This window comes from Coenobita brevimanus, chromosome 23 (assembly GCF_032717465.1).
Source record: "Coenobita brevimanus isolate Jiangsu-jjx chromosome 23, ASM3271746v2, whole genome shotgun sequence".
NCBI classification, from domain to species: Eukaryota; Metazoa; Arthropoda; class Malacostraca; order Decapoda; family Coenobitidae; genus Coenobita; species Coenobita brevimanus.
In genome coordinates this window covers 72,220,788-72,235,747 of record NC_136976.1, presented here as the reverse complement: position 1 = coordinate 72,235,747, position 14,960 = coordinate 72,220,788, and the positions used below count along the sequence as shown (strand labels likewise).

The 14,960-nt window shown below is 41.9% G+C and overlaps 2 protein-coding genes across 2 annotated transcripts in view; one reads left to right on the top strand and one right to left on the bottom strand.

The window, feature by feature from the left end:
* Positions 1-358: 358 nt before the first annotated feature.
* Positions 359-1,810, bottom strand: LOC145392900 (serine/threonine-protein phosphatase 2A regulatory subunit B'' subunit gamma-like). Its single transcript, XM_080267187.1, has one exon. The coding sequence runs from the start codon at positions 1,755-1,757 to the stop codon at positions 387-389; it is 1,371 nt and encodes a 456-aa protein (XP_080123313.1). The 5' UTR covers positions 1,758-1,810; the 3' UTR covers positions 359-386.
* A 2,513-nt stretch (positions 1,811-4,323) lies between these two features.
* Positions 4,324-14,960, top strand: part of gukh (NHS actin remodeling regulator GUK-holder) — a 246,097-nt gene continuing 235,460 nt past the window's right edge. The window contains exon 1 of the mRNA XM_080267190.1: positions 4,324-4,627. Within this exon, the coding sequence (XP_080123316.1) occupies positions 4,324-4,627 (304 nt within the window). The remainder of the gene's footprint in view (positions 4,628-14,960) is intronic.

Genomic DNA, 14,960 nt, shown 5'->3' with positions numbered 1-14,960 from the left:
TGGGTTAGATCTATTCACCTGATTATCAAACAACATGCATATTACAGTACCATGTTTATTTAGACCATGCATGGTACAGATTCAGCACAACAGTAGAAAATATAGTACAGTACACTGCTTCCTGTTTTTTTTTTTTTTCCTTTTTTTTTTTTAAATATTTGATTTTCATTAGTGCATAGTTTTCTAAGCTCTTCCACAACTCTAATTTACACAGTGAAAAATATATTTTTATGTATGTTACTAACAGGTAATATTATGAAAAAATAAGTACTAATTTATTTCAAAAAATAATAAGTACTCTAAGACTGGACTGTCTCTTAAACCTCAAAATGAATAGACTGTTTTCAATGTTGGATGACAGATTATTTAAAAATTCAACATGGCCTTCACACTTGTGCTTGCTCCTCATTGTTGTCTGCCACCAAAGCCTCCCGATTTTCATATGTCCAGAAGCCATTGAGGTCGATGAGGATGCTGGTAACTATGTTCCCCTGACCACAGTTAATTAGGTCCTGAAGTGTAATTTTGCAGGGGTCAGCTGGCTTTACCATGTCAAATATTTCATCCTTTACATCCTCAAAGTTGACAGGCTCTTGGTCGTGCTTTTGCATCTGCTCCTGAATAGATCGGAAGAAGTAATTGAGGGTGAAAACGTTCAGGTAGCCTTTGCCATCAATATCGAGGATCTTGAAGAAGTAATGAAGTGCCTGAGGCTCCCGCTGATTTTCCAGTGCCAGTACAAAATCTAAGTAGGTTTTGTAATCCATCTCTCCATCATAAGTCAAGCATTCTTGGAACACACGATCTATGAAGACAGGAGTGAGGGTGCCCATGCCATAGCGAGACAGTTCTTGTTTCGACAGCATTCCATTATGATCCTTGTCCAGGTTCAGGTAAACACCATACACTTTGAGCGCAGATGGTGCAGAGAACCAATTGTTCTGTTGCTGGTCTTTCGGTAATTCTTCATCCCGCAGTTCTAAAAGATCATCAAGGAAGCTACATGCTAATATGTCCTGAATTTTTATCTGTCCAGTGTGTAAAGGGTCCAAGAAAAAGAAAAACTTCCTAACAGCTGTACACACATAGAATGAGTGAAAAGATTTTTCTAAGCCATCTAGCTGAGGTAAGGTAGGAATCAGTTCTAATATATAGTTTTCCAGGTCTGACTCACGCAGGTAACCCTGACCTGCCACATCGTAAAGGGAGAGACCTATTCTAGTTTGGTGCAACCATACTTTGCGCATCACATAGTTGAAAAAATTCATGATTGAAATGCGACCGTTAGGATCATTCTGGAGCAATTTACAAAAGGTGGAGGGCTGGAAGTACTGTTTACACTTTGGCCCGGCTTGTTCCGCCACTTTCAGGAAATCTTCATAATTAATCATCTGTTCCTCGCCGCCAAGGTCTGTGGTCGACTGGTGTTTGTCCAGCAGCATCCACAGGTTCTTCAGTTCATCATTATCCAGCAGTTCACGGCTTCTGCGCTGCAAGAACACTGCCCTGGATTCTTCTCGTAGCTTTTGCAGAAGCTGGTCATCATCGGGTGGCAGCTTGTGGTAGAACTTTGGAATAATGGAATAAGAAGCATTACTGGCATTGTTTCTGTCGCCTTTCATTTCTGTCTTCCACTCACAATAATATTTTTCGAACAGTTTGTCAGCATCTTCCTTTTCATTTGTACTGGTCCCTTCATTTTCGTTTCGGTCTTTCTTCTTTTCTAGGTGACTCTGAAGCAATGATTTTAAATCCATATTACTGGCCAATGAATATACCAGCACAGTATTGTATAACTTACTGAGGGCACTTGGATCTGGAAAAGAAAAAAAAAAATGTATAAGCAAAAACTGGCAGAACACATCTCACAATGCAATTCCAGTTAATACAGTATTTTGTTGGGTGGGCAATCAAAACCATTAGCTAACATAAGCAGCAACTCAAACAGTTAAGTTTTCATATCTATGAAAATGCTGATAGCAAATCCCTGTAGCTACTGCATTTAACAATCTGGCAAACCATAATTTTAAATGCTGGTGCGGTCCACACACACACACACAAAAACATGGTGGCACTGACATAACTGGTTGGCTGTGCTGCCTGTTTATACAGTACAAACATCCCTCACCTCCCTTATGAACATCCAAAAGGAGGATGGTGGATTGCAGTCCACCGGATTCACATACAGACAAGCTTGGGGCCACCACAAGTACACAGGGAGGCACTGATGAATATCCCATTCCACCCCTCCACTTCCTAAATATCTCCTTTGCCTCTCTCTGATTCTTCACAGACACTACCAAGTCATCATCATGCAGCACCTTCCATGGGAGTCCGGTTCTGACGCCAAGTGTGTGAGCTTCAAACAGCATGATAAAAAATTAGGTGCTGACTGCCCTTTCCTCTCTTCCTTCCTCCTCTGTCTTTCTTTCCTTCATTCTTCCTATGAGTAACTCTACACTGTGTGACAAGTCAAATGGTTTCCTGTACACCAGGAAACCATTTACTATGCTAGGTAGTAATTACAGTACATAATCAAATTATGGAGCCTGGTGGTTTAGTGAGCAATTAAGGCACTCCAATCAGATTGAGGCTGGGCAGGTTTCTATCCAAGGGGTGGTTGGGATTTCTTGCTCATGTGCCACTCAGGGATAAGTGAGGCTGGTCACTCTCATCTAAATGTCAGGACCAACCTGCCTAGCCCCAGGCTCCTATACCCCTCATAGGGCAACACAGGCTTAGATGACAGATGGATGAATGAAAACTTAAAACTGACCCCTGATGCTACCTTTCATGGAAACCTCATTACAAACCACATCTAACAAGCAATAATCTAAATGTGTAAGCCATCTACTTTTTCCTTTTTTTTTCTCTCATTTTTTGTTTCCAAGGTTATCATTAAATTAGAGCATGTGGCTTTTTTTATATTGAATATATGTCCAAAGATCTTGAAAATCTTAGGTTTGGTTTGTGCACCATCCATAAATAAGGCTGAACTTAATAAATAGGTAGAATTCCATGTCTATAGCAACCACTATTGAAAAGTAAAAATATAAACCAAACTGAGGCGGTGCTATGACGGTAAATTGAGTACTGTGCGAGGGTTACAGTGTCTAATAAAACTGTGGCGGTATCCTCAACATATACCCAAAGGATCCACCACAGTAATTGCCAGGATTGCTGTCTATTTTGGGATGAAAATGACATTTACGATAAATCTGTGCTATGATATTATTTTATTCTCTCATTAGTTCCCCTCAAAAATGGGATTAAGATACCGGTACTGTATGTAGTTGTGCCTGTTTACCATTTGCATGGTGCTGATATTCTCATCCTTTTGGCTAAGTTAAGAGCTGAATAAATTCATATGCTGTAAGCTGGAAAAAAAAAAAAAAATCTTATTCTTGGCCAAAATGTAATATGAAAAATTTTAGGTTTCCTACATTTCTTTTTTGCATAGCAACGTTTGCTTCCAAAATAAAATGTCATGTAGGTAATTCACTAACAAAGGATTAAGACAGGTAAACTGTAATTCTACCTTCGTCTTTTGAACTGAATTTTAGCTACGAATGACAATTAACTTGGGCTAAACACAAAACACTAAATGAACCAAGAAGGCAATTGTACATTCGTTAAGGGCAGTGGTTACAGCTCACGTCTGTATATCTGGATAATGAAAATACCGAAGGAAGTCATTGTAAACCCAAAGAGTTACAGGTAACTTACGAGTAATATCTACAGACGGAACGTCAGGCGAGTGGCAACATACATTCTGGGAGCTGAAATATCTGCTATTTATTTGGTCATGGCACGGGAGAAGAGGTAAAATTGTGTATCTTAAAGTTAGTTCCCAATAAAAATAATTATTAAAAAATCATAATAAGTAATCACTATAAAAGGAATTACAGGGAAAACTATTTTTCTAGTTATTTCGGTGATGTACGATCAGTTTAGCAAATGGCCAGTGTAAACAAATGTTCAAATATATTTTTTTCTTTATCTCTAGATCATACGCACAATCTTGTAAGTTTTTACATGTTTTAAACAAATGCAATGTTTAAAATCTATGGTAATTGTTGAAAAGCTATTAATGAGATAGTGATGCTGAGTGAGTGGTGCAGGTGTGGTGTGGTGTGTATGGGGCCCCGCAGCGAGGATGGTCAGTACCGCCGAGAATGGCGTAGTGGAAGGAAGTGGTGTGGGTGTGGTCGAGCGTCGCAAATGTCACGTGTATGTGTTGTGAGATAAAAGTGTGCGGGTCAGAGTAAAGTTGTAAAAATGAATGTCATATGATAATAATCAGTGCGAAGACAAGGCACCAGCATGCCGCTGGTGAAGCGACGAATCTCGCCCGTGAGGTTGGCGCGGCGACCTGCTACTTGGGGCAGGAGCGAGGATGGGGAGGAGGTGACCCTTGTGGGCGAGTATGAGCTGACAGCCGTCACTAATGTTACGCTGTGCGGGGCGTTACGTCAGCTAGCGGCCCTGGTGACGGCAGCGCAGGGCATCTCGCAGGTGCTGGAGGAGGAGTTGGCTGGATTGAAGGGCCGCACCGCCTCCCTCACCTCACGCCTGGCGTCACTACACTCTCGCGTCACACAGCACAACCCTCGCACCGTCACAGTCCGTTAGTACCATTCTTCAGTTTTATATCTGCTTAGAAATTTAGCCGATATACCAGTTAGTCTGTAGAGGGGGGAGGTGACATAACTGACCTAACTCGTAAATCAACCTAGTTAGCATCCCACATCTACCTGTATATCTCGTATCGTAGACCGTTAGAATCTCACCTTTTGTTACACCTTCTTATTTGGATATTTCGGTGGTAGATTTGTGAGGCAGGGTGGGGGATGACCGATATGAATGAGCTAAGCAACTCCTAACACTCAGCAGAATGAAATCGTCTGGCGGGAATAGAATACCAGAACTGCCCCGATATTGAGAGAAATGTCTCCCCGCACCCATGTTACCTCACCTTTGTTGTATAGAAAAGTTTGATTCTTCTGCCCACACTCGCTCTCTTACCTCTCACCCAAACACCACGCCTCTTCTCATCTCACCCATTTCCTCACTCCCTTTCTTATTTCCTCACATCCAGCCAGCAACACCACAAATATCCTTGCTAACACCACCCCAGGAGACTTGAATGCTCTTGTGTACGATTATTGTTGGGACCAGAATAGCAGAAACGGACAAGGGATTGAGCTGATTGGATGAGTTGCAGGGAGGGTGTAATTTGGTTAGGTATGCCCGTTCTATTTTCTTTTTTCTTTCTTTTTCTTTTTTATTTACATCAGCTAAGATTCCTGGGGCTTGAATGGTGGATGAATGGGTGTGTCGCCTGTATCACTGGGTTTGATTCTGAATAGTTCTCCCATCTTTACTTTTCCCTGCGTTCTGGATTCCACCTCCAGCCCACATGCAAGTAGGAAAAGGAGGGAAAACGATATGCCGGTATAACCCAAATACTCTCAACCTTTTTCCTTTTTCTTACTTTTTTTTTTTTTTTTTTTTGTAACGCCTTGTAATATTATGTACCATTTTTTCATGTATGTAACTGGGTGCACAAAATTACTAAATCGCATATCCTCTAACCACGCGGGCTCGAAGACATCTGTTTGTCAACATTTAAAACATTCAAACACAAGGCGGTGATTTGGTTTAGGGTGGGACCTCTTGAAATAATTATCGTAATAATTAAGAATGAAGGAATTGGTTTAGTTTTCTTCATAGGGTATTATTCTGAGAGCAAAATTAGTCAAAGTGGAAATGCAGCGTCAACAGTGTCACTAGACTAAATATTATCTGTTACCGGAAATTAATCTGCAAACGCTGGCTTACGAATCTTGCATTACCCTTAACATTGCCACCACCATAGTCTTAGCATCCATTGGCCCTAGCTTTGGAATTCATCTGTTAGAAAAAAAATGCTAGGTAATATTTTGTTGGTTTAGAAATTTCACACACACACACACACACACACACACACACTTTATGGCCCCATGAGTCTGGTTTTGCGGAGTATTAGCCCCCTCTGGCGTATTTATGAGACCAAGTAAAACTAAGTGCAAATACAGCTTACAGGTGGCTATTATTATTATTATTATTATTATTATTATTATTATTATTACTAGTGGTAATGATAGTAGTAGTTGTTGTACGGTATCGATTATTATTACCGTACTATATTATTATTATTATTATTATTATTATTATTATTGTTTTTATATAATTCGTGTGGGTGGGAAAGAGTGTTTGGAATATGGATCATTAGAGGTATGTTTGATCAAATATTATTCTTGTTTTTGTTGTGGCTCCAGACTCACATGACGAACCTAGTAAACTGCAGCTTTATTTGTTGTTTTTACAGCTGTAGTTGTTATCCTTATCTCTGTTATTATTTGTGGGGCCAAGCAAGGAATATATATCGTGGAGACTTAATCAGTAGTCTGTAGCCTTATCAACGCTATCATTAGGTGGATAAGCAAAGGGTATATATATGACTATGACGATCAGTAGTTGTTATCCTATCGTTGTTATCGTGTGTGTGTGTGTGTGTGTGTGTGTGTGTGTGTGTGTGTGTTCCAAGACTCCCACGGCCCGGCAGTGATAAGGCAGACAAAGGTGTTATCAACTCCAACGGACCCGCTATCTCACTGCAACAACCCACTTACAGATTATTACACTTATCTCAACGCTCTCTCTCTCTCTCTCTCTCTCTCTCTCTCTCTCTCTCTCTCTCTCTCACACACACACACACACACGCACACACCCTGTTTTAGACCTTTTCATTTCACTACGTAACCTTATCATTCTCTCTCTCTCTCTCTCTCTCTCTCTCTCTCTCTCATGGAATGTTTGCAGTTGTTAAGTATAATCAGCCTGCATCCCACATTCCACAGTGCAGTTAGCAAAATATAAGGTCAGACACGCTCCAACCAACTCGTCAGGAATTATCACCGAAATTAGGGACCTTGCACTCCCACTGGACGGTTTAGACATACGACCATGAGCGTCTTTCTCTACCTCAGCATTCAGGATGGAGAGAGAGGGCAATTTTAGGCCAAGTTAAAGTGAAAGGAGAATAGGTAAGATCCTGTAAAGCCACAAAGGGATCTACAGTATTTATAACCTTGATTACGGTAACGGAAACGGAAAATATTCAAATGTTGGCGGGGTGACTCATTTGGCTTCTGGCAGAGTAGGCTAACCTTTTTATTTTTATTTTATTTTATTTTTTTCTTGGTGTTAATATTATTGGGAAGGAATCCGGGGTGTGTCTGGGTAATTGGGGGAGAGAGAGAGAGAGAGAGAGAGAGAGAGAGAGAGAGAGAGAGAGAGAGATTTGAACGGAAGACGATAATGCAGTGTATTATACTCTGATTTAACGGTTTGAGGAGTATTTCTTCGGCTTCCTTTTTCTTCTGTGTGTGTGTGTGTGTGTGTGTGTGTGTGTGTGTGTGTGTGTGTGTGTGTGTGTGTGTGTGTGTGTGTGTGTGTACCGTATCTATTGTGGTGTGTGTATGTGTGTGTGTGTGTGTGTGTTCCGTATCTATTGTGGTGTGTGTGTGTGTGTGTGAGAGAGAGAGAGAGAGAATATGAGCCAGGATACGACAGCATGCATGAAAATAATAGCCTTATGGAAATGTCTGTTTGCTTCCATACTCAGTGTTTTTAGCTCTCTCTCTCTCTCTCTCTCTCTCTCTCTCTCTCTCTCTCTCTCTCTCTCTCTCTCTCTCTCTCACTCACTCACTCTCTGCACACTCCGACATCACAGCTATTTTTTTTTCGTATTTTGACACACACACACACACACAAACTTTACATTTGATATATAGATATGGATTTAGAGAAAGCGTATGATAGAATTGATAGGGAGGCTTTGTGGACTGTTTTAAGATTGTATGGACTTGATGGTAGGTTACTAAAAGGGGTGAAAAGTTTTTATGTAAATAGTAGAGCGTGTGTAAGAGTGGGAAATGCTGTGAGTGATTGGTTTCCCGTGAGAGTGGGGCTGCGACAGGGATGTGTGATGTCGCCTTGGTTGTTTAATATTTACATGGATGGTGTTGTAAGGGAGGTGAATGCAAGAGTTTTAGGTGGTCTGAGTCTGGTAAATGTTGATGGAGGAGAGTGGAATCTGAAGCAGCTGCTGTTTGCAGATGATACTGCACTGGTGACTGATTCAGAGGAGAGATTGAGAGAGTTGGTAGAGGAGTTTGGAAGGGTGTGAGAGGAGGAAATTGAAAGTAAATGAGAATAAGAGTAAAGTGATGAAGTGTACGAGGTTGATAGATGGTAGGGGGATGAATATAGTTTTGAATGGTGAGTTGCTTGAGGAGGTAGATTGTTTTAAATATCTAGGGTCACATGTTGCTGTGGATGGAAGAATAGATGGCAGAAGTGAAGTTTAGAATAAATGAAGTAGGAAAGGTGCTGGGAGGAATGAAAAAAGTGTTTAAATGTCGTTCGCTTAGAATGGATGTAAAGAGAAGGCTGTATGAGGGTGTTGTGGTACTGACTGCATTATATGGGTCTGAAACATGGAATATGGGTGTAGCAGAGAGGAAAAGTTTGAATGTAATGGAGATGAGATGTCTGAGGAGTATGTGTGGAGTGACGCGTATGGATCGGGTGCGAAATGATGAAGTGCGAAGGAGAACTGGAGTTGTTCGGGAGATGGCTGGTAGAGTTGAGCAGAGGGTGTTGCAATGGTTTGGGCATATGGAGAGAATGGATAATGAGCGATTGGTGAAAAAGATAACTAGATCTGATGTGAGAGGTGTAAGGCTGAGAGGAAGACCACGAATAGGATGGATGGACAGTGTGAAGAGAGCGCTGGATGCGAGAGGGATGTCTGTTGAGCAAGGAAGAGTGGCTGTGCGTGACAGAAATAAATGGAGAGAAATTGTGAATGAATAAGTGATGACGCAGCCCTGAGGGGATATTCTCCCGCATTTGGTCTGATCAGCTAGTCAGGTCAGGTGCGGGTAAGGGGATGGGTCTGTTATGATGTGGCAGGGGTAAACCAGTTCTGCTGTCGGGCCCTGCTGCGGATGTCACTGATTGCATTGCCCAGTTGACCCTTGTGCGGTGTGGTGCGGTGAGGATCTGTCCGTTCTCCCCTTTGGGGCTAAGATGCGAATGAATGTGTTTGAATGGATGAGTAAATGGAGAGTGAGTCGTCCTGTCTCGGCTACCTCCCTTTCCTTGGGGGAAGCAGCCTAGGTATATAGATAGATAGATAGACGTAGCCTGCTTACACACACACACACACACACACACACACACACACACACACACACACACGATTTATTGTCCCGTAACCCTTTTGTTCCATCCATCAATCATTCATTCATGGTAAACAGCTGATCAAAAGGCAGTCACACTTCTGCTGACGTTGTGTGTGTGTGTGTGTGTGTGTGTGTGTGTGTGTGTGTGTGTGAGAGAGAGAGCGAGAGAGAGAGCATTTGTGTGTGTGTGTGTGTGTGTGTGTGTGTAAAATTAAGAGAAATGAGCTGTGATGTCAAAGGGCGTGCAGAGTAGGTAAAAAAAAAAATGAGAGAGAGAGCATTAGTGTGTGTGTGTGTGTGTGTGTGTGTGTGTGTGTGTGTGTGCAACAAAATGAGAGAGAGAGCATTAGTGTGTGTGTGTGTGTGTGTAACAAAATGAGATAGAGAGAGCATTAGTGTGTGTGTGTGTGTGTGTGTAGTGAGGGCAGTGTAGGGTATGTGAGGAAAGCCATTGTTCGACAGAGTACCACAGCTGTCACGAGTGGGGGGTTGATGGGGAGGAGGGGGGAAAAAGGGAGGAGGGGAAGGAAAGGGAGGTGATTGGGTACTAGGGGTCCATTCACAAACTTTCTTGGCCTCGGAAGCTTCGTAACCTCTTTTCTTAAGCGATTTATTTTCCGTGATGCGCCTTGAAATGGAGTGAGTACTGGAACCCTGTTTACTCTCGTTTATTTTTCTCTTTCTTTTTTGTAATTAAGAAACGTGTTACTCGTATCATAGATAACTTCGTAGCACGTCTTCCTTAGCGATTTTTTTTTTCCCATAAACGATCATTAATATACGATCCTCAGTCTACCGGACGATCTTCAATATACGATCCTCAGTAGGCTATACCGGACGATCTTCAATATACGATCCTCGGTATACCGGACGATCTTCAATATACGATCCTCAGTAGGCTATACCGGACGATCTTCAATATACAATCCTCAGTATACCGGACGATCTTCAATATACGATCCTCAGTAGGCTATACCGGACGATCTTCAATATACGATCCTCAGTATACCACCGGACGATCTTCAATATACGATCCTCAGTATACCACCGGACGATCTTCAATATACAAGCCTCAGTATACCACCGGACGATCTTCAATATACAAGCCTCAGTATACCGGACAATCTTCAATATACGATCCTCAGTATACCGGACAATCTTCAATATACGGTACGATCCTCACTATACCGGACAAACTTCAATATATGATCCTCAGGGGAGGCGGTGGCTGAATCGGTAGAGAGGCGACCTGCAGTCCTGATGGACCCAGGTTCGAATCCTGGCTGGGGCAGGGAACAGTTTAAGGATTTGAATTTCATAAAAGCAGACTTTCCTGATCTACCAGATGTCCCGCCTACATGTCATAAAAATACTCCTGCTAATACCAGTACACCAGTCCTGTATGAGACAGCCCTAGCATGTATTCAATATGGACGGTGGGTGTTAGCGCCGAAGTGGTGACATGTAAAGAGGTGTATGGTATGTAGGAGGACTACTGGGCCTTGAGAGCAGGCTGTGAAGCCTATGCCCAGAGTCGGACACAAAAAAAAAAAAAGTATACCGGACGATCTTCATTATACGATCCTCGCTATACCGGACGCTCCTCAATTGCCTTTTTTTTTTTTTTTTTTTTTCAGCTACCAGGCATTTCAAAATTAAATTGGAGGAAATGGCAACGTGAAGGGAGGAAAAAAATCCGACAATATGGTTTACCTTTAAAATTGGCTCCATAGTTACGAATTTTCTGTTATTATTATTATTATTATTCCATTTACAACGCTGGGTGGTAACCATATAACCAAACCATACGTGCTCCCTACGTGTCAACAAGTGGGTTGGTGGAGGGTTAGTGCCCCTCCCCGTAAAACAAATAACTCAAAGTCAAATGGCCACCCCTTGCGGGATTATGGCGTCTGGCTATAGATAGATAGATACCGGTAGATTATTATTGAATTTCCTCTTTTTTATCTTCGCCCGTACAAGATACTTCAGAACCAAAGATAATTACTGGTACCGTAGAATAACACGAAATAAGACAAGCCAACAATATTTCGCTGCTCTAGGAAGTTGTATATCTTGATCTCTATATTTACGGAGTTTCTTGAGCGTAAGTTGTGTTTGAAATTGCTTATATATATACGGTATGTTTTAATCTTTTACTTAGAAGCAAAACTAGAGTGAATTATAACGTAAAATAAAGAAAAAAACGAATTTATTATTTTTTTATTTTACTCTTCTTGGTATTTGTTTATGATACGGGTTGGCTAAGATCTTTTGTGGATGTAAGACATGGTGAAAAGCTGGAAGTGGGGGGGGGATCGGCAACCGTTAGTGAGGTGTGTGAAGAGGGAGGGAGGGAGGGGAGAGGAAGGAGGGAGGGAAGGGGGAGAGAAAGGAGGGAACAAGAGGTAGTAATGGAGGGAAGGGGAGGGGAAGGAAGGAACTAGAGTTAGCAATGGAGGGAAGAAGAGATAGTAATGGTGGAAGGAAGGAGGGTTGGGGGAGAAGAAAAGAGGGAGGAAGGGAGAGAATTATGCATGGAGGAAAGAGAGACGGGAGGAGTTGGTGGTGAGAAGGGGAGATATGGAGGAAGGTTGGGTGATGGAGGGAGGGCTTGTGTACATCTGTCAGTAGCTTCCTCTCCTTCCCTTCTCCATCTTGACACTCTTTCCTCCACACCCTCACGTCTTCATATACCGGTAGGCTATATCCTTGAAATACCTTCTTCTTTTATTTTATTTTTTTTTTTCGTTCTAAAGGTCGCTTCCACATTTGATTAGTTTGCATCTGAACGTAATTAATCTCCACTTTATCAGGATTATTATTATTATTATTATTATTATTATATTGGCAGTCATTCTAATTATGATTGTAGATTTTTTTTTTACCGAAAATGAAGAGAGGAAGCAAACAAATTAAAAAAAAAAATCTTCAACGTAACAGCTGAAATCACGGGCAAAGGTGAGTGTGGGAGCGGACTCAGTGGAGGGAAGATTTCGTTGGTCAGCGTTGTACGAATGTGGAAACGGCTTTAAAATTCGTCAACATTTAGTATCACCACGTTTGTTCTAAAATATGTGAACACGTCGTACCTGTGACCTTGTCCTTTTCTCGTCATGTCACTAAATCATCGTACGGGTACCGTAGTTAGGGACATTTAATTACCACCTATATCCGGCTGACTTGCGTTACCATCCTGTTTGTTTGCTTAGTAACGCTAGGAACTATTACACCATGGTGAAGTCGGAGAGAGAGAGAGAGAGAGAGAGAGATTTCGAAAGACCAAACTCCACGGAGTGTGTAGGCCATAATTTTATTCCTATGTCCCTTTTGTAATGCCTCACACTATTCGATAACATTACCTTATATAGCCTATATACATGTGTGTGTGTGTGTGTGTGTGTGTGTATATATATATATATATATATATATATATATATATATATATATATATATATATATATATAAATACACACACACACACACGGTATGTGTATTTGTTCACTAGTATACTTTGCAATCACTGTCTTCTTTGTAATCGACAACTTCCGTTCAGGTGTGTACCGATCCCCACTGATTTCCCATAATGCACCTCTACATCCCCCCCACCCCCCCCCCCCCCCGCTGCATGTGTCACGCGCCCTCCCGGAAATCCGTATAGATTGTAGTTGGCTCGCGCCCCTGAAAATGACCCCAGCTGGGCGCCAGGGTTAAGACCTGAGTTAATAAAAGATCGATGCGGCGGTGGATTAAAGGCGCGCCAGATGGAGAACAAATGAGGATCGGCGTCCGGTGCGTGGGACCAGTAGCGATAAAGCAGAGTTGTAGGTAGTACTCTTGTCCCCTTTATAGTCCTCATACCCAAGTCCTCTTACCCTGTCCTGTTACCTAACCCTCTTTCGTAGTCCTCTTACCCTATTCCTCTTACTTAGTCTTCATACCTCGTCCTCTTGCCCTAGTTCTCTTACCCTACTCCTCTTACCTTAGTCCTCTTACCTAGGCTACTCCTCTTACCCAAGTTCTCTTTCTTTAGCCCTCTTACCTAGTCCTTTACCTAACTTGGCCTAGATTTTTGCCCTATTGCTGCTTATATCACGTTGGTCAGTAGCAGGGTAATACTGTGGCTCTATATCCTTTCCACAGCACTTCTTCGTGACTATAAATTCTCTAATGTTAATCTCTTGTTACAACTCAGCCTTCAGGATGGAGAGAGGGCAATTTTAGGCCAAGTTAGAGTAAAAGGAGTATAGTTAGTTAGTTAGATAAATAGATGGATAGATAGATAGATAGATAGACATCTCCAACTTAGACATAAATTACTAGTGTAACACCTGTACACTTTCCACACACAGTACACGCCCATACGGTATCTAAAACACCTGTACATTACACTTGGATTGGTGTGTGTGTGTGTGTGTGTGTGTGTGTGTGTGTGTGTGTGTGTGTGTGTGTGTGCGCGTGTGTAAATACGTGTCAGAATAAGAGAAGAAAAAGAGCTGTGATGTCAAAGGGCGTGCAGAACAGGTAAACAGGAGAGAGAGAGAGAGAGAGAGAGAGAGATGCGCGAATGGCAAATTTCATACGCTTTCACGGGTACCGGTATTCTCCCCCCCCCTCTCTCTCTCTCTCGTTCCAATTCTGTGTCGTTATTTGATCTTGAACTTTCTCCTTCCTGCTCTCCCCAGTCTTTTCCCGAGTCTCTCTCTCTCTCTCTCTCTCTCTCTCTCTCTCTCTGTATGTATGTGTGTGTGCGTGCTTGCGTGTGTGTTCCCCGCCTCTCCCCTTCCCTCTCCCCCTCCCCAGCTCCTCCCTCTACCACGCGCCGAACCATACCGTACCCTCCCAACATGGCCGCCGCGCCGAATCCACCAAAATTGTACCCACCCTCCCTAGGCGCGGTGTAAACAGAATCTTTTTATTCGTGTTTTATTAGTGAAATGGCGGGAAGGGGTGGAAGTGATAAAATTATTGTTGGTTTATTTTTTTGTTTATTTTGGTTACTTATTGATTTGCTGGTGTTTATTTGTTTTTTTGTTTATTTTTTTTTTGGTGATTGATATATAGGTACTGGTTTTGTTTACATTCTCTCTCTCTCTCTCTCTCTCTCTCTCTCTCTCTCTCTCTCTCTCTCTCAGCATATCATTACCGTACAAGCATCAACCTCTGCATTACAATCATATATATAATTTATTCGTAGCTGATATTACAGACTGTATTTTGAATTAACCTTAACGAGATAGACCAACTTAAGTGAATACAGGGATAAGAGTAATCCCTATTAGGCTAATCCACTAATCCCTTCTTAAGTACCTAATGAGTAAGGGTGATGGGGTATGATCGCCTTTTAGTTCCATTATTTTCTATTGTCGATTTTTACCCCTTTTTTTTCCATTTCTTTGGTGCAGTTGTCTATAGGTGGTGAAGGATGAGGGTCTGTGCACGTTAGGTTCCGTCAAGGTGCAGTGTCAGTGTTGGATTCCATGCCTTGTATATTGGGCTGATTCAGGTTGTATGTTTGTTCGTTTTTACGATTTTTTTCATAATATTTTTCCAGTACCGGTAGGTCATGCCCTCTTGTTCAGTCGGGCTTGATGGGAGGAGGAGAAGGATGAAAATTGCTGGGACACAGGACACATTAAAACTTTTATACCGGTATATAGATAGATA

Coding starts and splice junctions, on each gene's coding strand:
- LOC145392900 (XM_080267187.1), bottom strand. CDS start 1,757: ATGGATTTAAAATCATTGCTTCAGAGTCACCTAGAAAAGAAGAAAGAC.